The 16,061-nt window shown below is 41.9% G+C and overlaps 2 protein-coding genes across 2 annotated transcripts in view; one reads left to right on the top strand and one right to left on the bottom strand.

The window, feature by feature from the left end:
• The first annotated feature begins 425 nt into the window (after positions 1-425).
• On the top strand, positions 426-12,716 carry LOC121348902 (galanin receptor type 1-like). Its single transcript, XM_041458899.1, has 3 exons — positions 426-1,137; positions 2,005-2,070; positions 12,361-12,716. The coding sequence occupies exons 1-3, from the start codon at positions 430-432 to the stop codon at positions 12,676-12,678; spliced, it is 1,092 nt and encodes a 363-aa protein (XP_041314833.1). The 5' UTR covers positions 426-429; the 3' UTR covers positions 12,679-12,716.
• Positions 12,717-14,397: 1,681 nt separating this feature from the next.
• Positions 14,398-16,061, bottom strand: part of DDX28 (DEAD-box helicase 28) — a gene marked incomplete at its 5' end in the record, with an annotated part of 2,724 nt that continues 1,060 nt past the window's right edge. Inside the window, 1 exon segment of the mRNA XM_041458888.1 lies at positions 14,398-16,061. This exon segment is cut by the window's right edge and continues 16 nt beyond it. Coding sequence (XP_041314822.1) covers positions 15,171-16,061 — 891 coding nt within the window.

Raw genomic sequence — 16,061 nt, 5'->3', positions numbered from 1 at the left:
GCTCTGGGTGGAGCTGGGAAAGCAGGTGTGACAGGCACAGATGAAGGCAGTGTGGGAGGGAAGCAGAAGAGGAGGAGCATGTGGAAGCTGAGCTGCTGCTGCTCCGCTGCTGCTCCAAGCTCCCAGGGCAGCCTCAGCCTCTGCTCTTCTGGCACAGACTCTTTCTCTGCCACACCAGCACCAACTGCCAAATCTGGATGTCACCTCTTGGAGGACACAAATTCCTCAACTCCTTTTTTTTTTTGCCAGTCTCTGGAATAAACTGCGCCAGAGACAGAGAGAACTCAGAAGAATCACCTGAAGAAAATTACTCCTCAAAGGAAAGACACGGCATTGGAAAAGGCAAAAGTTCACCTCTGGCCACCCCTGCCAAACACAGTCATAGCTGTCAGCAGTCAGGGCTGCAGTGACTGTTCCTTGCCTGGCTCCATGGAGGAGCAGGAATACAACTTTGTGCTTTCCTTTGGAGCCAACACCAGCAAGTGCAGCCTTGAGACCAACCAAACAGAGGCCCCAACATGCTGGGCAGGAGCAACCAGGGGTGGCCCGGAGGTGGTGATTGTACCAGTGCTTTTTGGGTTGATTTTTCTCCTGGGAATGGTGGGAAACACACTGGTGTTTGTTGTTTTGGGGCGTCTCCGGCCCAGGGGACGCCCGTCGCGCAGTGCCACCAACATCTTCATCCTGAACTTAAGCATTGCAGACTTCTCCTTTCTGCTCTTCTGCGTTCCCTTCCAGGCCACCATCTACTCCCTGCCAGAGTGGATCTTCGGTGCCTTCTTTTGCAAGTGGGTTCACTACTCGGCCATGGCAACGATGCTGGTCAGCATCTTCACCCTGGTGGCCATGTCTGTGGACAGATACATTGCTGTGGTCCACGCCAAACGCTCACCCTGCATCCGCAGCAAGCGCAACGCTGCCCTCGGCGTGGCTGTCATCTGGCTGCTGTCCCTCCTCATTGCCATCCCCGTGGCCCAGCACCAAGCCCTCATGAGTGGCCATCAGCAGGCACCCAACAGCTCTTTCTGCTGGGAGCACTGGGCAAACGGCTCCACAGCCAAGCAGATGTACAAGATTACCATCCTGCTGGTGGGATACCTCCTGCCCCTGCTGCTCATCACCTGCTGCTATGCCAAGGTGGGTGCCAGGGATGGGAATAAAACTTAAATGGAGGGAAAGATCCAGACTTTGGTGGCTTGTGTGTGTACACAACTACACAGCCAACCCTTTCCATATCCTCTCCTGGGACAGAATATATTTTGAGGTGGGGGGAGGGAAGGAAAACAGAGAATGAAATTACACCAGCTCGCAAAAAGGATTACAGCTACCAAGATGACACCCAGCCTGTCACCAAAACCCCCTAAAGACTCTTGCTGTTTTTCATATTTATCATTTTGTTCTTTCTAAATAACAAATGTTTGCTACTGGCAAGAGGAAAAACCTATGAAGGGATAAACATTTCCAGGTTATTGCTGTGCTGTAATCAGGTTTCAAAAGCTACATCTAGATATTGTTAACTGAGAATTGCCTAGAGTGCTCCAACACTCCTTATGACCCTCCCTCTGGAGGGTGACCCACTCCTACTACTGCATTTGTTTGTGCTGCCTCCAGGAGTAACAAAACAGTCCCACCAGGGTACAGAACTGGCAGCCTGCTCTCTGCCCAGGAGTATCATCAGCCTAGGGAATAAATGAAGACAATCTGAGGCTCAATATAAAATTCAAAGTCCATCTGAAAACTCCTGTGGATCTTAGCATAGTGCCAGCTGAGCTCTTAATATATGCTGAACTACTGAAAGCCTAGCAGGTTTAGTGCTCTTTCCAAACCTTGTTTCTTGAAAGAGAAATTGGAGAGCTTAGAATTAAAAATGTGAAACATCAAATTCATCTTTGAATCATGTTAAAACAATTACTTGAAATTTTTGGTGTTTGTATGAGGAGTTCAAGTAATAATACACAAATTTCAATTTCCCATTCAATATATTGCTCCTTTTTTCCCCCCAAGGTTTTATACCATCTCCATACGAAAGTAAAGAACATTTCCAAGAAGTCAGAGAGATCAAAGAGGAAGGTAAATATCTTTGGTTTAATCTGTATATTGACTATAATACAATAGATATACCAGGTTTATAAAGAAATCAGCCTGCTCTGTGCTGATTCCAGCTGATTTAGAGCTGTTACAGTTTCTGCCAGTCCTTTTTGCCTATGAATCCTAACCAGACTTAACTGTATATGTAGTTTCTACTGGTTCATTACATTCACAAGTATACACTCAGTTTTGTTTGCAATATACTTATGACGACCAATTCATAATTGTTCTTCATAATTCTTGCACCTACACTGTCTGTAAGGATACAATTCAACAGGTATTTGCAATATTATCTCATAACACAATAACTGTCAAAGTTATAATACACCACAAGCAATATTTATTAGACAGGTGTTACTTACCCTTTCCTCTCAGAGTGTTTTGAACATGTTCATTCTGAACATCTAACTTCACGTAGGTTCTGATAAACATTCTTTTCACCACTTTTTCTAAAGCAACACATTATGCAGCAATGAGCTGCTGTGTATTGCCTGCTGCAGGAACACCACAAGTCCCAGATGGAACAGACTACCTTGAAGAACACTGTGTCTTATTTTGCCTACTGACTTTCTGATAAATGCTGATGCTGCAGCAGATAAATTGTGAATTACAATGTCAAAACCAGGAGCACAATTTCTGGATCAATAGTGTAGACTACAAGCAGAAAGCAAAGTCAGAGTTTTGTGTGTTTAACAGCTACTATGAGAAAAGGCAACCAAGATGTGCTGACAATTTTGATAACGCAAAATGCAGCAAATAAAGTGCTAAAAAGAATGACACTGTCATTCCACATAGAATCATTTCTCAATTTCACAAGTTTGAAAAATTGCTTTAGGTCTCAAAATTACCAAAATATCCCTAAACTGGTTGGTTTAAATTTCCCTCCAGAATTTCCTTACTTATGTATGAATGGCACACTACCCATTCGGTTGTTAATTTTTAAGAGAATGCTACCTTCAGCTGAAAAGAACTACTGTTACTTTCCTGTAAAGAAGTTAAGAATTTCAATTATTACATTTTTCAAATGTATCCACTTGTTTTATTTTCAGATTTGCTCTGTAGAGTTTGATGAAAAAATAGCTCTACAGTTTTTTTCAGTCTCAAGTTTTGTTATTAGATATTGCCAAGAGGACCAATTTTAAAAACACCTTTGATTTTACCTGTTCAAACAAGTTAGTGGCACTTCTTCCTCTATCCCCTTAGGTGTTTCCCTGGCCATAATTATGAAACACCCAACAGCAATTCTTGTTCCATGTAGCACAGTCAGACCTAGTTAAATAGGTGATCCTTTCAGATAGAAGAAAAACTAAATACATTCCTCTACACACACACACATCATCCTTCACAACATGTCTTCTTCCAGCCCTGTCTGTGTAGAAATTGTCCATCTAGCCTTCCTGCGTGCCAAACATCTTCTTTAGTGTACTTACTTAAAGGTTTTTTTTGTTGCAAACACTACTCAACCTTTCTTAAGGAGACTTTCTTGTGTTGGTTGCAGACACACTCAATTCTTGTATATGCTTTCAAAGCATACTTGAAACACAAGAGTGAGAGTCAGTATTTTAAAACACATCTTCATGAGAACACTTTGCTTTAGAGCCTAATGGGAAGCTCATAGATGGCTGTCAGGTCTGTTAATCTAGCTTCCTTCATATGTACTTAGTTGGTCCACTTGTGAAGGTAGTTGTGTTTGGGTTTAATTCATAAACTTCATCAGGGATTAAGTGAACAGCTGTTGTTTATTTAACTGAAAAATGTTTGACAAATGAATCTTGATCCACATTTGGAAGGTTAATTTAGTAAATACAGAACACTGAGTTTGTTCTGAAATAGGTGTGACTTCAGTGCCTAAACCCTGATTGCCTTGAGCTATGAGAGAAAGTGTAGCACAACAGCCAAGTCTTCCCACATGAGGTGATAAAATTGTCTGAGTCACATCTGTTAATTCACAGTGTGCATCTTCACCAAACTGATATGGAAAACAAGATGTCATATTCATAAAAAAGAGGATAGGCTGAAATTATGGCCATGCAGTTCCTGCTTCATTCCTATAATTTCAAGAAAACAGGGCATTTGAGCTACTGTCCTCCATCTACCTCAAAGATCAAAGAGATTGGGTTTGCTCTTTTTGGGTTTTCCCCTTTGGGTTTGGTTTGGGTTTTTTTCTGTTTGGTTTGTGGGTTTAGTGTTGTTTTGTTTTTAAACAGTTAAATAGAAAATTTTGCAAGCAGCTTTTTGCTCAAATCTCCCAATGCTTATCTGGACTCCATACTCGAGTTAAGGTCTCAAAGGAATCAAATTGCAGACTCAGAATCCTTGTTGAACAAGATTTTCCAGTGAAACCATTGCCAACGTTATCACTGCAAACAGTTTGCTCTGTCACTCAGCATTTCAGAAGCTATAAGAAGTCTCCTCAAGATTGAACACTTCAAGATAAAGCATAGTTAAGAAAGAAAGCAAATGACATAGAGCTCAGGGAATGGTCTTGCCATAAGCAGCATTTCACATGCTGACTGGAAACACATTGCTATTATTCTCCATTACAGGCTGCTTCTGAAAAAATAACATTACCAGGTAAGATGTTTTTAAATGTCAAGGCCTATTTCAGGATCTTTAGCTTTCATTGACCTTGCTGGAATCTTGGTGTAATAGCAGTCCCTCCTCACTCCCAAATCCTATAACACTGATAACAGGCAGAAGAGACATCATTCTTACTCACATTGTTTGAGCCACAGAACACAGTAAGAAGCATTACTGGGACAAATCCAAGTTAAAGCCACCTGAAAGGTCATAGAGGAGCTGGTATTTTATCTGCTCTTAGTACACCCTGGAAATCTGGAAACAGCATGTGAACCTCAGTAAGACAAACATTTACAGAACAAGTGGGACACTGCTGGATGCAGACCTAAGGTGATTTCTAAAGAGATGATGATGGCATGGCCAAGTGAACAATTCCAGTGCTGTGCAAGCACATGCATGATTTTCCTAGCTGCACTGCTGTAGCAAAGAAAGCAAAATAATCCTGGATTTAACTGACTTGAAGTATGTGAAGCATATTACTGGAGCCCAGGTACTTGATACTGTAGCTCAACCTCCTCCTTTAAAGGTCATTGTGTACCAGTAATTTGTACCTATGCCTTTAAAATGAAAAAAAAAAAAAAAAGCCTTTTTTTTTTAAAAAAAATTTTTCCTTCTTTTTAAAAAAAAAAGGCTTTTTTTTTTTTTTTAAAAAAAAAAAAAAAGCCTCTTTTGTTTAATAAATCAAACCCATGGAAACAGGAAACAAAGGATAATGAACTGCAGTATTAGGAATTCATTTTTCCAAGAAGTCTCTTGCTTGATCCTCTACTCCCTTCTGCCTTTTTGTGCCACAGCATGGTTCCCAGTGCCTGCTCCCTCCAGCTGTGCTCCTTCCCTCCCTGGTGTGTGCTGCCTGCTCCCAGCAGAGCAGCACCTGCTGCCCAGAGCCCTGCAGAGCTGAAAAGTGTGTGATAACTCTGTCTGTTATCACAGGATGGAAACAAAACCCAGCTAAAAGTGCAAGCAGGGGTAGGGGTTTGGCTATCCACACAGTTAAGAGGAGCTCTGACATATACACCCACAGAGTGGCACTGCCACTCCATTTCCTCTCAAGGAGGTCTTGTCAAGAAGTTCCCACTATATGTTATATGAAGCATCTTCTCTAAACAAAAGTCTCCAGGCTTCATTTCACCAGGATCTGAAGACACAGCTGTTGTCTCCCAGACCACGGTGCCACAACATATAGCTGGGCGTTCAGTGTGGGTTTTATTTCCTGTACGAGGTTTGCAAAGTCTCTTTTCCCTTCTCTTCCATTACTGGGGATCTTTCTACTGTCTGTCTCTGTCCCATTTGCCACAACATTGTACTCAAGGTCTATTACTTAATGACATGTAGGAGCTAAAAGGACAGCCTAAGAGGGCCCTGGTTTTTAGGACAAATTACCCATGGGCAATGTTTAGACCCATTATTGTAAAGTCAGTTACAACCAGATTTTGTTTGAATGGGTCCAGTTTATGAATAATCCAGAGAGCTCTGACAGCTGTCACCCTCTCCAAGTCAGTGTTCAAACACCTGCTGAAAGAACAAGTTTGTCTTTAGCAGAATCCTACATATACCATACAGGCACATATCACCAACAAAAAAAAAAAAAACAAAAACAAAAAAACAACCAAAAAGGTTTTGTGTTAAGCTTTTAAGTTACAGGATGGTTGTGTTCAAACAACAGCAACCTTTTCAATTTATGCACACATGAAACTTTGCAAAAATTTCCCTTACACAAAGTTTGCTGCATCCTGACTTCACATTCCATTATCAGAAGAATTTGACCCTTAATTCAGATTCCCACTTTGAAATGTTTATATAACTTTGCCATCTACATGTCAAATGTTGGACATGCTCAATTTAAAGTGTTTTTCCAAATTTAAAGTGTTTTTCCATTTATATCATCTGTGCATTACAGCAAGGAAGATGGTTAGAACTTTTTGCATGCCCAGGCTGAAATTCTTCATGATGAACTAAGACTTTGCCTGCAGAAGAGAGACATGACTGGCTGCTTCCCCATTTAATGCCATACTAGCTGTACAAGTTTGCCTGCCTTGAAAATCAGATGGTGTGATGCTGCAGGATTCTCCTTTGAAGTTTCGGGTAATCGTTTTTTTGAGGCCAGCCAGCAAGACCACATGCTAAGAAATTCTGTGCATCCCTCTATGACAATGAAGTATATTTCAGTTCTGTTACCTCTTTTCTCAGCTATGCAGAGTACAGCAAGTCTGTAATTTGGCTCCAAAGAAAGTTAACAGTCCCTGTCTGACAGTGTTGCAAAATGTTCCATAAGAGCCCAGCCCCAGGAACTCTGATCTTACATCTGCCTTAAATAAGATGATTTAATGACAGAAATTAATGCAAACTAAGGTCTAGCATGGCCCTGTGGTGTTTTACTGGCCTCTGGAGCACACCAGGGTTCCTCAGTGTTTACTCAGTTCTGTATTGTGCATCTTTAAAGAATAAATAATGAGCTTTGCAAACTGAACAATCTGAAATTCTTTTCCAAGTTTAAGAACGTGTCTGGTGATGTGAATTTCACAGCTATTTTGCAAGCTCCCTTGACAGGATAGTAGGAGCTGTGGCACCTTGAGGCCAAAAGCTTCAATTAACAGACTAAATGAGCCACTTAAAGATTACAAATTAGTGCTATGCTTTTCTATTGATTAGCTACAATAGAAAGGTGAGCCCTGCCTGCCTGGTGGGTAAGCAAATCAGCTGTTCATTGCTTCCAGAGCTAAGTAAACACAAAGCCACACCGAGTTCATTTGGGACACTCCCTGGAGTGCTGCACTTTGAAGGTCGTACAAGAGCCTGAGGTAAAAGATACAGAATTCCTTCAAGGTAGATGGGTATTCCTGAACATCTTGGCCGAGAGAGGCAGATAAAAGTTGCTCTGTGACTGCTTTCCTGTAGCTAAACGAATTATTTGGCTATTGTTCATGCAAATTGAAGGTTTTCATGTAGACAATGAACGTGATGTTCAAGGCCTTGGCATTTGAACAACAGTAAATATAGCAAAGGAACATGGAAGATCCTGGGATCCATTGAGCAGAAGAATATAATTCAGAAGTGTCATCCTGCACATTGTTTGGTTAACAGGAGCCCAGGGCAGCAGGAATTAAGAGCATCATTACTAATTAGGGAGTAATAGAAATATCACAATGCTCATACACATTTATGAATAGAAAGTAAATAAATTTCAAGGGCACCAACAGAGAAGATTAGTGGCATAATCCCAGAATGAGAGATGTGCAGATGAGCAGCTGGAATACTGCAAGCAAGCTGCTGGGAAATGAAGAGTCCCTCTTAGCACATAAAGCAAGTAATCAAAATGAGCTGATAACATCTGAAAATATATTTACTTCAGCCCCTCCTTTTCTTCATGACATTCAGCTGCCACCTCTGGCTCCAAGAAAAAAAACAGAACAATAAAAAAGAATACTTTCAGCGTGCACTGAAGAGTAGAATTAGACTCAAGTGTAATAAAAAAAAAAGAGCAAAGGGGAACGAGAAGTGCTTCAGTAGTAATTAAAAGATGTGTGTGCTCTGAAGTAGAGACAGCTGCTATCCAACATTTAAGCTACTAAAGAATAGGTATGCCATTTTCTAAACATTTTGCATTTATCACTTAGCTATGGGCATATTTCTGGAGATCAGACTGTGCTTGGAACCTTTCTGTTAGAAATTTATGTGCAAAGAGGAAAATAATGTTTGCAAATCCATAAGGGGAAGTTAGATTTGCCAAGAAAGCAAACAAGAATGTGGCACCAGGAGTGAAGGAACTGGCAGTTTCAGTTTGCATGCTGGCTCACAGCTGGACTCTGAGCAAAGGGATGTTCTCCATTGGGTATCCCTGAATGTAAAGCCACAAAAATTGTCTTCCTCAGAGGTTGGTAAGTTCCTCCAGCAGTACAGTGGTATACTGCACTAAGCCACATGTCTTTCCTGGGCACTGGCACTGGGTACCTGCAGTATCTAAAAACAAAAGCTTAAGGCACTGTGGGTCACTACATATTTTCCAAGTCTTCACTACAGTAAATTACAAGACATAGTGAAGTCTGTAACTCTAGTTCAGTGAAGTCTGGGGCAGTAAAATTGTGCACCAATTGTCTCTCAAACTTTAAGGAAAAGAATCTACAACTTAGAGACGAGCATATCAGGAGAAAAGATTTACCAGTAAATCACATAATCAGATATCCTCCTATAAAACAGTAATAAAGGAAGTGTCAATTGTAATTTGGTGATAAGAGAGTGTGGAAGAACTGGCATAGGCTTCTTTATGCTTCTTCATTTAGAATTACAGATGAAAAAAGGAGGAAAAATAATCTCACCATATTCAGGAAACAGCAGTTGTCTCACTAATGAAGCCCAATTTGTCTGCAAGCCAGTACTGTTTAATAAAAACCTAATTGAATGTTCTTTCCCATTTCTGTGTGGCTGAGGTACACAGTAGAAATGGATGGTCTGATCAGCTCTGAAAAATGATGTGCAGCTGGGCTGTCTCCACCTGGGATGAAATTAAGAAAGTGACAAGCTCTCTACCCCTCTAGACTGTTCCGTCCACTTTATATTTTAATCTCAGGAATGTTTATTAATATAACATTCTGGTGGTTCTTCTTAAAATGTGTAAATCCATGGAATACTTGAAGCATTTGAATCAATACAGGCAATCTTAATTTTGCCCTTGACAAGATGCCTGACAAGTTGAAGCAAGAAACTTCATTAAAAGCTTATCAAGGACAACAGCTCTAAACACAATTAAATGTTAAAGACTTCATCATCCTCCTGAATGAGGTATCTCTCCCAAAATGTTTTTTAAACACATTTTCCAATGCTTTTTGAAGGATGGGGAAAGGCTAAAAGCAAGAAATAGCTTGTCCAGGGCCAGGAGGAAAAGTAATCAAAGGGCAAAACAGACAAAGAAAGGCTGGAAAATATAAAGGAGAGGCAGATGACCTACAAAGATAACAAATGAATAAGCAAGTAAATTCAACACAATCTGCACATGACAGATGAATAAAAGTTCATCTAATTATCTGACAAACAAAAATATCTCCTTGTCTTTGTCACCATGCTATTGATTCACTGTATAGCTTCAATGCACTTACTTTGCCTGTATAACAAACATGCTATAAGTTATATCCTGGAGCTGCTTGCAAGACTTCTAGGAGTAGTAAGAGAGACTTAAGTGGCCAGTAGTGGCCATTGTACAGGTCTATTATGGACCCAGAAAAATTTAGAGTCGAACCAGAAGGTTTGCATTAAGTGGGGACAGCTTGATCAACAGTAATGCAATAACTGTGCAAACTATCCCAGCTCATGGAAGAAGCTCAAACAGTACACAAACTATTTGGATCAGTTCTTCACAGCTGGTCACAGTCTACAGTAACAGTAGTTTAAGCTACAGCAAAGTTACACACTAAAATCCAAACAGTGTTTTGTTTCAGTTTCCTCTATCTTAACTACATATTCCCTAACTTGAAAAAATAGACACAACTTCCATTTCCAAAACCTGCTTCTTGAGTCATGAATTATGTACCTTAATGCTCTAGTATTGTCTGTGTTTTCCATCTGCAAAATCCCAAAAAGCTGAACCCCAGAAACAGCTCTGTGCTATTACACAGCAACTGCAAACCCATTGTGTAATACTCAGCCCTACGTTACATGCACTGTTTGTTATTTCACAATAAAAGGGGGGAGGGGGGGGAAGCTAGATATATAAGCCTTATTCAAAAGCATATTTCAGTGCTTGTAGCCCCCTAATTTAAGCAGATGGATGTTATGAAAGGTTGCCTGGGTAACAAGCCTAAGCTACTTAACATTGCTAGAGGGTAAAGAAGTAGCACCATTATTGCTGGTGAAAGCTAATGATGGGACCCGTTTATTAATAATTTCTTTGGTACCCATCATACCACAGCGGGTGAGCCAGACCCCACAAGACCACTAGGTCTGTGTCTTTCAGTGTCATCAACTTCTAATCATTCCAGTCTATTTTTAAGGACATCATCTGGCTCCCAGCACGGCTGGTTTGAGGACACTTGGCAGGGTAGTTTGTTCACTCTTGGGGGAACATCATTGTTAGCTCAGCTGTCTGACAACATTCTGGTAGGTGAAACAGGGAAGCACCTGGAGCATGCCAGGTACACAATGAACCTACAGGTTATTGCCTTTCAAAGTTAATAGAACCTTATTTGAGAGACCTATTTGACAGAAATCCCTTTTTTTTACTTGTATTGTAGTCTTGATCTAATGTAATAATATCTTCCTTGGAGAGGTTAATGGGTTTAACTAAATGTAGCCATGATAACCACTGACTAAACAAATTTCTGTTCACTAGAAAATTATCATTTTTCTAGGAAAGAAACTTTACACTATTCACTTGAAATCATGCAAGGGAATTATTGACAGAAACATTGACCTAAACTAGTAAGGTTGTAAATCTTGAGCTGAAATGAAACCTGAATTTTAATTTTTCTCCATTGCTTTTCTGCTACTTGTACAACAATTTTCCTTAGGGGAAGGATATCATCTGCATGTTTGCAAGTTTTTACATTTATTAATATGACAAAATAGAAATTAGAAACACTAAATACCAAAGTTAAAAAGCAGACATGCAGAGAATCAAGTAGGGTAAGAGGAAGGAAGTCTCCAGCTGTGCATCTGCTACAGAACCCCAAAACTGAGGGATTAAATACAAAGCAATTTCTCACTTTGTATTACCATTTGTATTTTTGAAAATTCATGAAGACAGGTGGAATTAGCCCTACAAAAACATCAGGAAAGGATCTTAGGGTACCCAAAGTCAGTAATCTCTGAGACTTGCTAGGCATTCACTGAGTGTTCTAGAAGTAGAAAGTGAGAGAAAAGCAACACTACCAGCTTTCCTAAACTTGGAAAGTGCAGACCTGCTCCCACAGGCCCTGGGGTCTTACAGAAAGAAAGCTGAAGTGAGTTAGAGCGTGATTTTATTTACTGTCACTGTTAACCTTCATTTTGTATGGAGATTTCAAAGAACACTCTTTTCAGGAAAATTTAACCTCAGGTCAAGCTTTGGGACTTACAAATGACAGACTGTGCCAGAGGTTAGCCAGCTAATTGGAGAGCAAGCACTGCAGGGACACACCTCTAACCCAGGCAGCACAGGCTGGGTCCCACAGGCACAGGGAGCCTCCCTCAGGTCATCACCCAGCTAGGAATGTGTCTAACCAATGAGCACTGTGTATTAAAAAAAAAATCCTCTATGCATTGGTTTTCTGAGTTTATTCCATAATAGGGACAATACTGGAAAAACCTTTGTCCTCAGGGCACGTTTGTTACTCCTCTCAGTGCTGTGCTTACTTGGAAGTTGTTTTCCCCTGCAGTTATTTTCAATAGCCTCAATGTCCCTCACCCTCCAACTGTTAGGGACTATTATTTCCACTCTTACTTGTAACACAGTTAGCATTGTTGCAGCTTTTGGACTGCTTGCAGTTTTACGGGCACTACCTCAACTGTCTATAGTTATTTGCTTGAGCCAAAACCAACCAGTCCAAGTTTACCAGGGTTTTTAGCATCCTTTTTCATATTGTCATGATTTGCCCACCTGGCAGCTGTCAGTGTTGCCTGTGTTATTCTGCCTTCAGTACTGACAGAGGAAAGTAAATTCACTCATTGCACAGACTGGCCTGCTCACTGTAACCATTTAACACACGATCTTCTCTTCTCCAGACAGCGCAGACAGTGCTTCTCGTGGTTGCTGTGTTCCTGCTCTCCTGGCTGCCACACCACATCATCACCATGTGGGCAGAGTTTGGTCACTTTCCTCTGAACAACATCTCCTTCACCTTCCGCATCATCTCTCACTGCTTGGCCTACGGGAACTCTTGCATCAACCCCATCCTTTACGCTTTCCTCTCGGAGAATTTCCGCAAGGCCTGCCGCCAAGTCTTCACCTGCAAGCTCTTCCTGCGGCCGGCAGCCGCTGAGAAACTGGCCAGAGTGCGCATGGAGAACTTCTCTACCACCCACTCCACCACAAACGTGTAAGCTGGGCTCACAAAGACCTTTCAGGAGGAAGAGGAGGGAAGAGGGTTCTGTCTGGGGAGAACATGCATGCAAGTGTATTCCAGGGAGCAGTGGAGTCTGCAGAAGTGTGGACTTTGCCAGGTTACTGGAGTGATAGAAGACATATTTCCCTCTCGCTGCGATGACGTGACAGAGCCTGTCCTAGGGTACCTTGCTAGACACTGGGCTATGTGCAACAGGATTACCTGAATGCCCATAAGATAAAGCCCAAATGAAGTTGTAGTTATGACCATAGGATCTAAAGCAAAATTTATACAGAGGATAGAATATGTACAGACAAGAGGACAGCAGTGAATTACATCTGTAGACAGTCACTGAGAGGTGAACAAGGAGTGATGTGAGAGCAGTTTGGGAGAAGTCAAACTAAAGCCTTTGGATGTCTTTGTTTCTTCAAAAAATTTGACCATGTGTGAGCTGCATACACATTTAACTCACTACTGGGGGTAGGGTCTCTAAATCCCCTTGAAGGCTTTGTTGTAGCATTTACTTATTGGGCAACTACATCTTTCACATGATGATGAGTCAGTGCTGTGGCTGTCTACATCTGGTGGCTCTGAATCAGCTTTTACATCCTAGAGTGAGTGTTAGTGTGCTCCTGTGTGTAATTACTGCTTTAATCATTGGCTCCAGCAACTGTCTCTTTGTGAGCAACAATACCAAAGTGGTATTTCTCAATATATGCTTAAAAAACTGTGGCTTTTTTTGAAAGTACTGTCTACAAAAGGTTTTGTTGGTAAATATAGTATTCTCTTCAATCTATCTACCCAAGACTTTTTACTAGCCACTTTAGTATATAAATGCCTGAAATTTGTGGTGAGGGTTTTTTTGAGTTGTTTGGGTTTTTTGACAAACTATTGTTATCAACAGTGCTCTAGCAACAAAAGGTAAGGGCATTTGTACTATGTTCAAGGTTATTACTTGTAACTATATGAAGTGCATATTACTTCAAAAGTAGGAAGCAAATGGCTGAAATAATTTCATTATTTCACTGTGTTGTCTAATTCAGTATTTCTGTGTCCTGCAATCCAGACTGATGTGTTCATAGACTGTAAAAATGTGAGTTACAGAAGGTAAACTACAAATTATTTGCTGTCCATGCAATGAATGGGTTTCCAGTCTACAAATGGATCACTCTTTCACTATATTTCTAAAACTTGGGAGCTATTGTGTTAAATAATTTACTGTCGTTTGTAACTTCTTTAAGAGCCCTCTAACTGTGCAATATGAACATAGCACATATACAATAGGATAAATCACTGCCTGATCCTTGGATAACTATCTGTGCAAATATTCTCTTTAACTTTTATTCTCAGTATACTGAGAGTAGCTCCAGTGAATTATTTCCTCAAGAACTAGATTTAGATCCAATGCTGTAATCTTCTCATTTACCATAGTGTAGAAATCTACTATTTCTACATTCCCAGTGATTGCACAGCCTAAAGTGGAGAGCATGAGAAAAACAGCCACCAAAAGAAAGGGTTGTGGAAAATCACTGCAACAGAAATCAAAGCTAAAATGCTTATTTGTTTGACTATTTACCACGGATAAAAACTAGCAGCTAGACGTGAAAGAACCTCAGCCTCACTTCAACTCTCTTGGTTGGAAGCAAAATAGGACAAAGGCACAACATTCAAAAGAAATCTGACACTCACTCTGTTACATGAGAGTCACTAGAACCTGTGAGTCAACACACTTCTTTTATTTAACAGAAGACATCTTTCAGTGTGCTGGGATTGGGGTTTTTTTACAGTCAGTTCAGAAACCATACATGTCACTACAGTACGCAGAAAAAAATGTACAGGAAGCACTTTAGGGCTTTTTATTTAATATAACATGAAGGAGCAAGATCCCATTTCTCAGTGAAAGGTAACCATAAAATAACAAATTAAGGCCTTGAAAGAGCCTCAAGCCTTATTGTGTCTTCTCATTCCCACTGTATTTTACAGGTATCTGGTCTAGAATTCTCTAAATGAACTGCTACAATCACAAGATCAAGTATCCTTTGTCCTTTAGTACTTTGTGTCTGTAACTGGACAGGTTTTTTCTCCTGCCACAGTAGCAATTTTTCAGTTTTAATAACGAATGTCAGCTGATGGTGGTGGGCAGTAATGAAATGCAATAGAATGGTATATCATAAAAACATACTTTAATTTGGATTTGAATTTAAATTATGTCTCAAAATAAGTAAAGCAAATCAACTGATGAAGTAATTCCTCAATATTCTCCAAAAGCATCCTGTTACTCACTTACTAGTTTACTTTGGGAAACCCACATGTTGTGATGGCTTTGCAAATGAATACTAGAGCTTCCAGAACAGTGCACAAAGTTAACCTGATCACCTGGTTCTGAAACTCAACCCTATTCTTTCCATCTGCCTTACACACAACAGCTCATTCACCCTGCCTTAATGGCCTCAAGGTAAGCCCCTACCAGAGAATGCCTGGCAACCTGAATCAGCCTCCTTTAGGTGAAGGTTTATTAATGGAGTCCATTCCTGGGAGACCTGTCCTTTTCCGGGCTGCAGTCTCTATTTTCCGTACCAGGTCCACATCCCACCGATGGGTGACAAAACTAACCACAGCTCCAGGTGCCTTGCTCCCAACCCGGCCAACTCTCCCGGCCCGGTGCAGGTAGTCCTGCAGGGTGTCTGGGAAGTCATAGTTGACCACCAGCTGCACACTGCTGGTGTCCAGCCCACGCGAGGCAAGGTCAGTGCAGACGAGGACAGACACGTCACCCTTCTGGAAAGAGGCAAAGATGCCAGCTCTAGCAGCCGCTGACATCTGCCCCTGCAGCCTCAGGTGCTTGATTTTGTGGTCGTCCAGGATATAGCCCAGCCAGTTGACAGTGCTGGCACTGTTGCAGAAGATGAGAACAGCCCCGCCAGATGATGGGCGCTCCTTGAGCAGCTGCAGCAGTTCGGGCAGCTTGTCCCGGCCTTTGAGGCGGACAAACTTCTGCTGGACGTGAGGCGGCAGGCGGTGCAGGCTCTGGGTGCTGAGGGTGACGAACCGGTCCACGTCAGTGAACTTCGCCAGCGTCTCGCTGAGCCCCGCGGGGAAGGTGGCTCCGACCACCACCACCTGCGTCCTCTCCTCGTCGGGACCGGCTGGCCCGGGAGCGCCGGCGGCCAGCGGCGCGTGTGCCAGGACCTCCTCCAGCAGCTCCATGAAGGACTCGTCCATCAGCGAGTCCGCCTCGTCCAGCACCATCCAGCGCAGCCTCTCCAGGGCCAGGAAGCGGCGCCGCAGCGCCTCCCGCAGCGCGCCGGGGGTGCCCAGCAGCACGGCGGGGCCCGGCGGCGGCGCCCGCAGCTGCCTCCGCAGCCCGCCCGCGGCGCCGCC

This window comes from Pyrgilauda ruficollis, unplaced genomic scaffold (genome assembly GCF_017590135.1).
Source record: "Pyrgilauda ruficollis isolate IOZ18807 unplaced genomic scaffold, ASM1759013v1 scaffold13, whole genome shotgun sequence".
Lineage (NCBI taxonomy): Eukaryota > Metazoa > Chordata > Aves > Passeriformes > Passeridae > Pyrgilauda > Pyrgilauda ruficollis.
Note: the sequence above shows the minus strand (reverse complement) of the source record. Positions and strands in the feature narration are given on the sequence as shown.

Coding starts and splice junctions, on each gene's coding strand:
- LOC121348902 (XM_041458899.1), top strand. CDS start 430: ATGGAGGAGCAGGAATACAACTTTGTGCTTTCCTTTGGAGCCAACACC. Junction 1,138..2,004: donor TCACCTGCTGCTATGCCAAG/GTGGGTGCCAGG, acceptor TTTCCCCCCAAG/GTTTTATACCATCTCCATAC. Junction 2,071..12,360: donor CAGAGAGATCAAAGAGGAAG/GTAAATATCTTT, acceptor TCTCTTCTCCAG/ACAGCGCAGACAGTGCTTCT.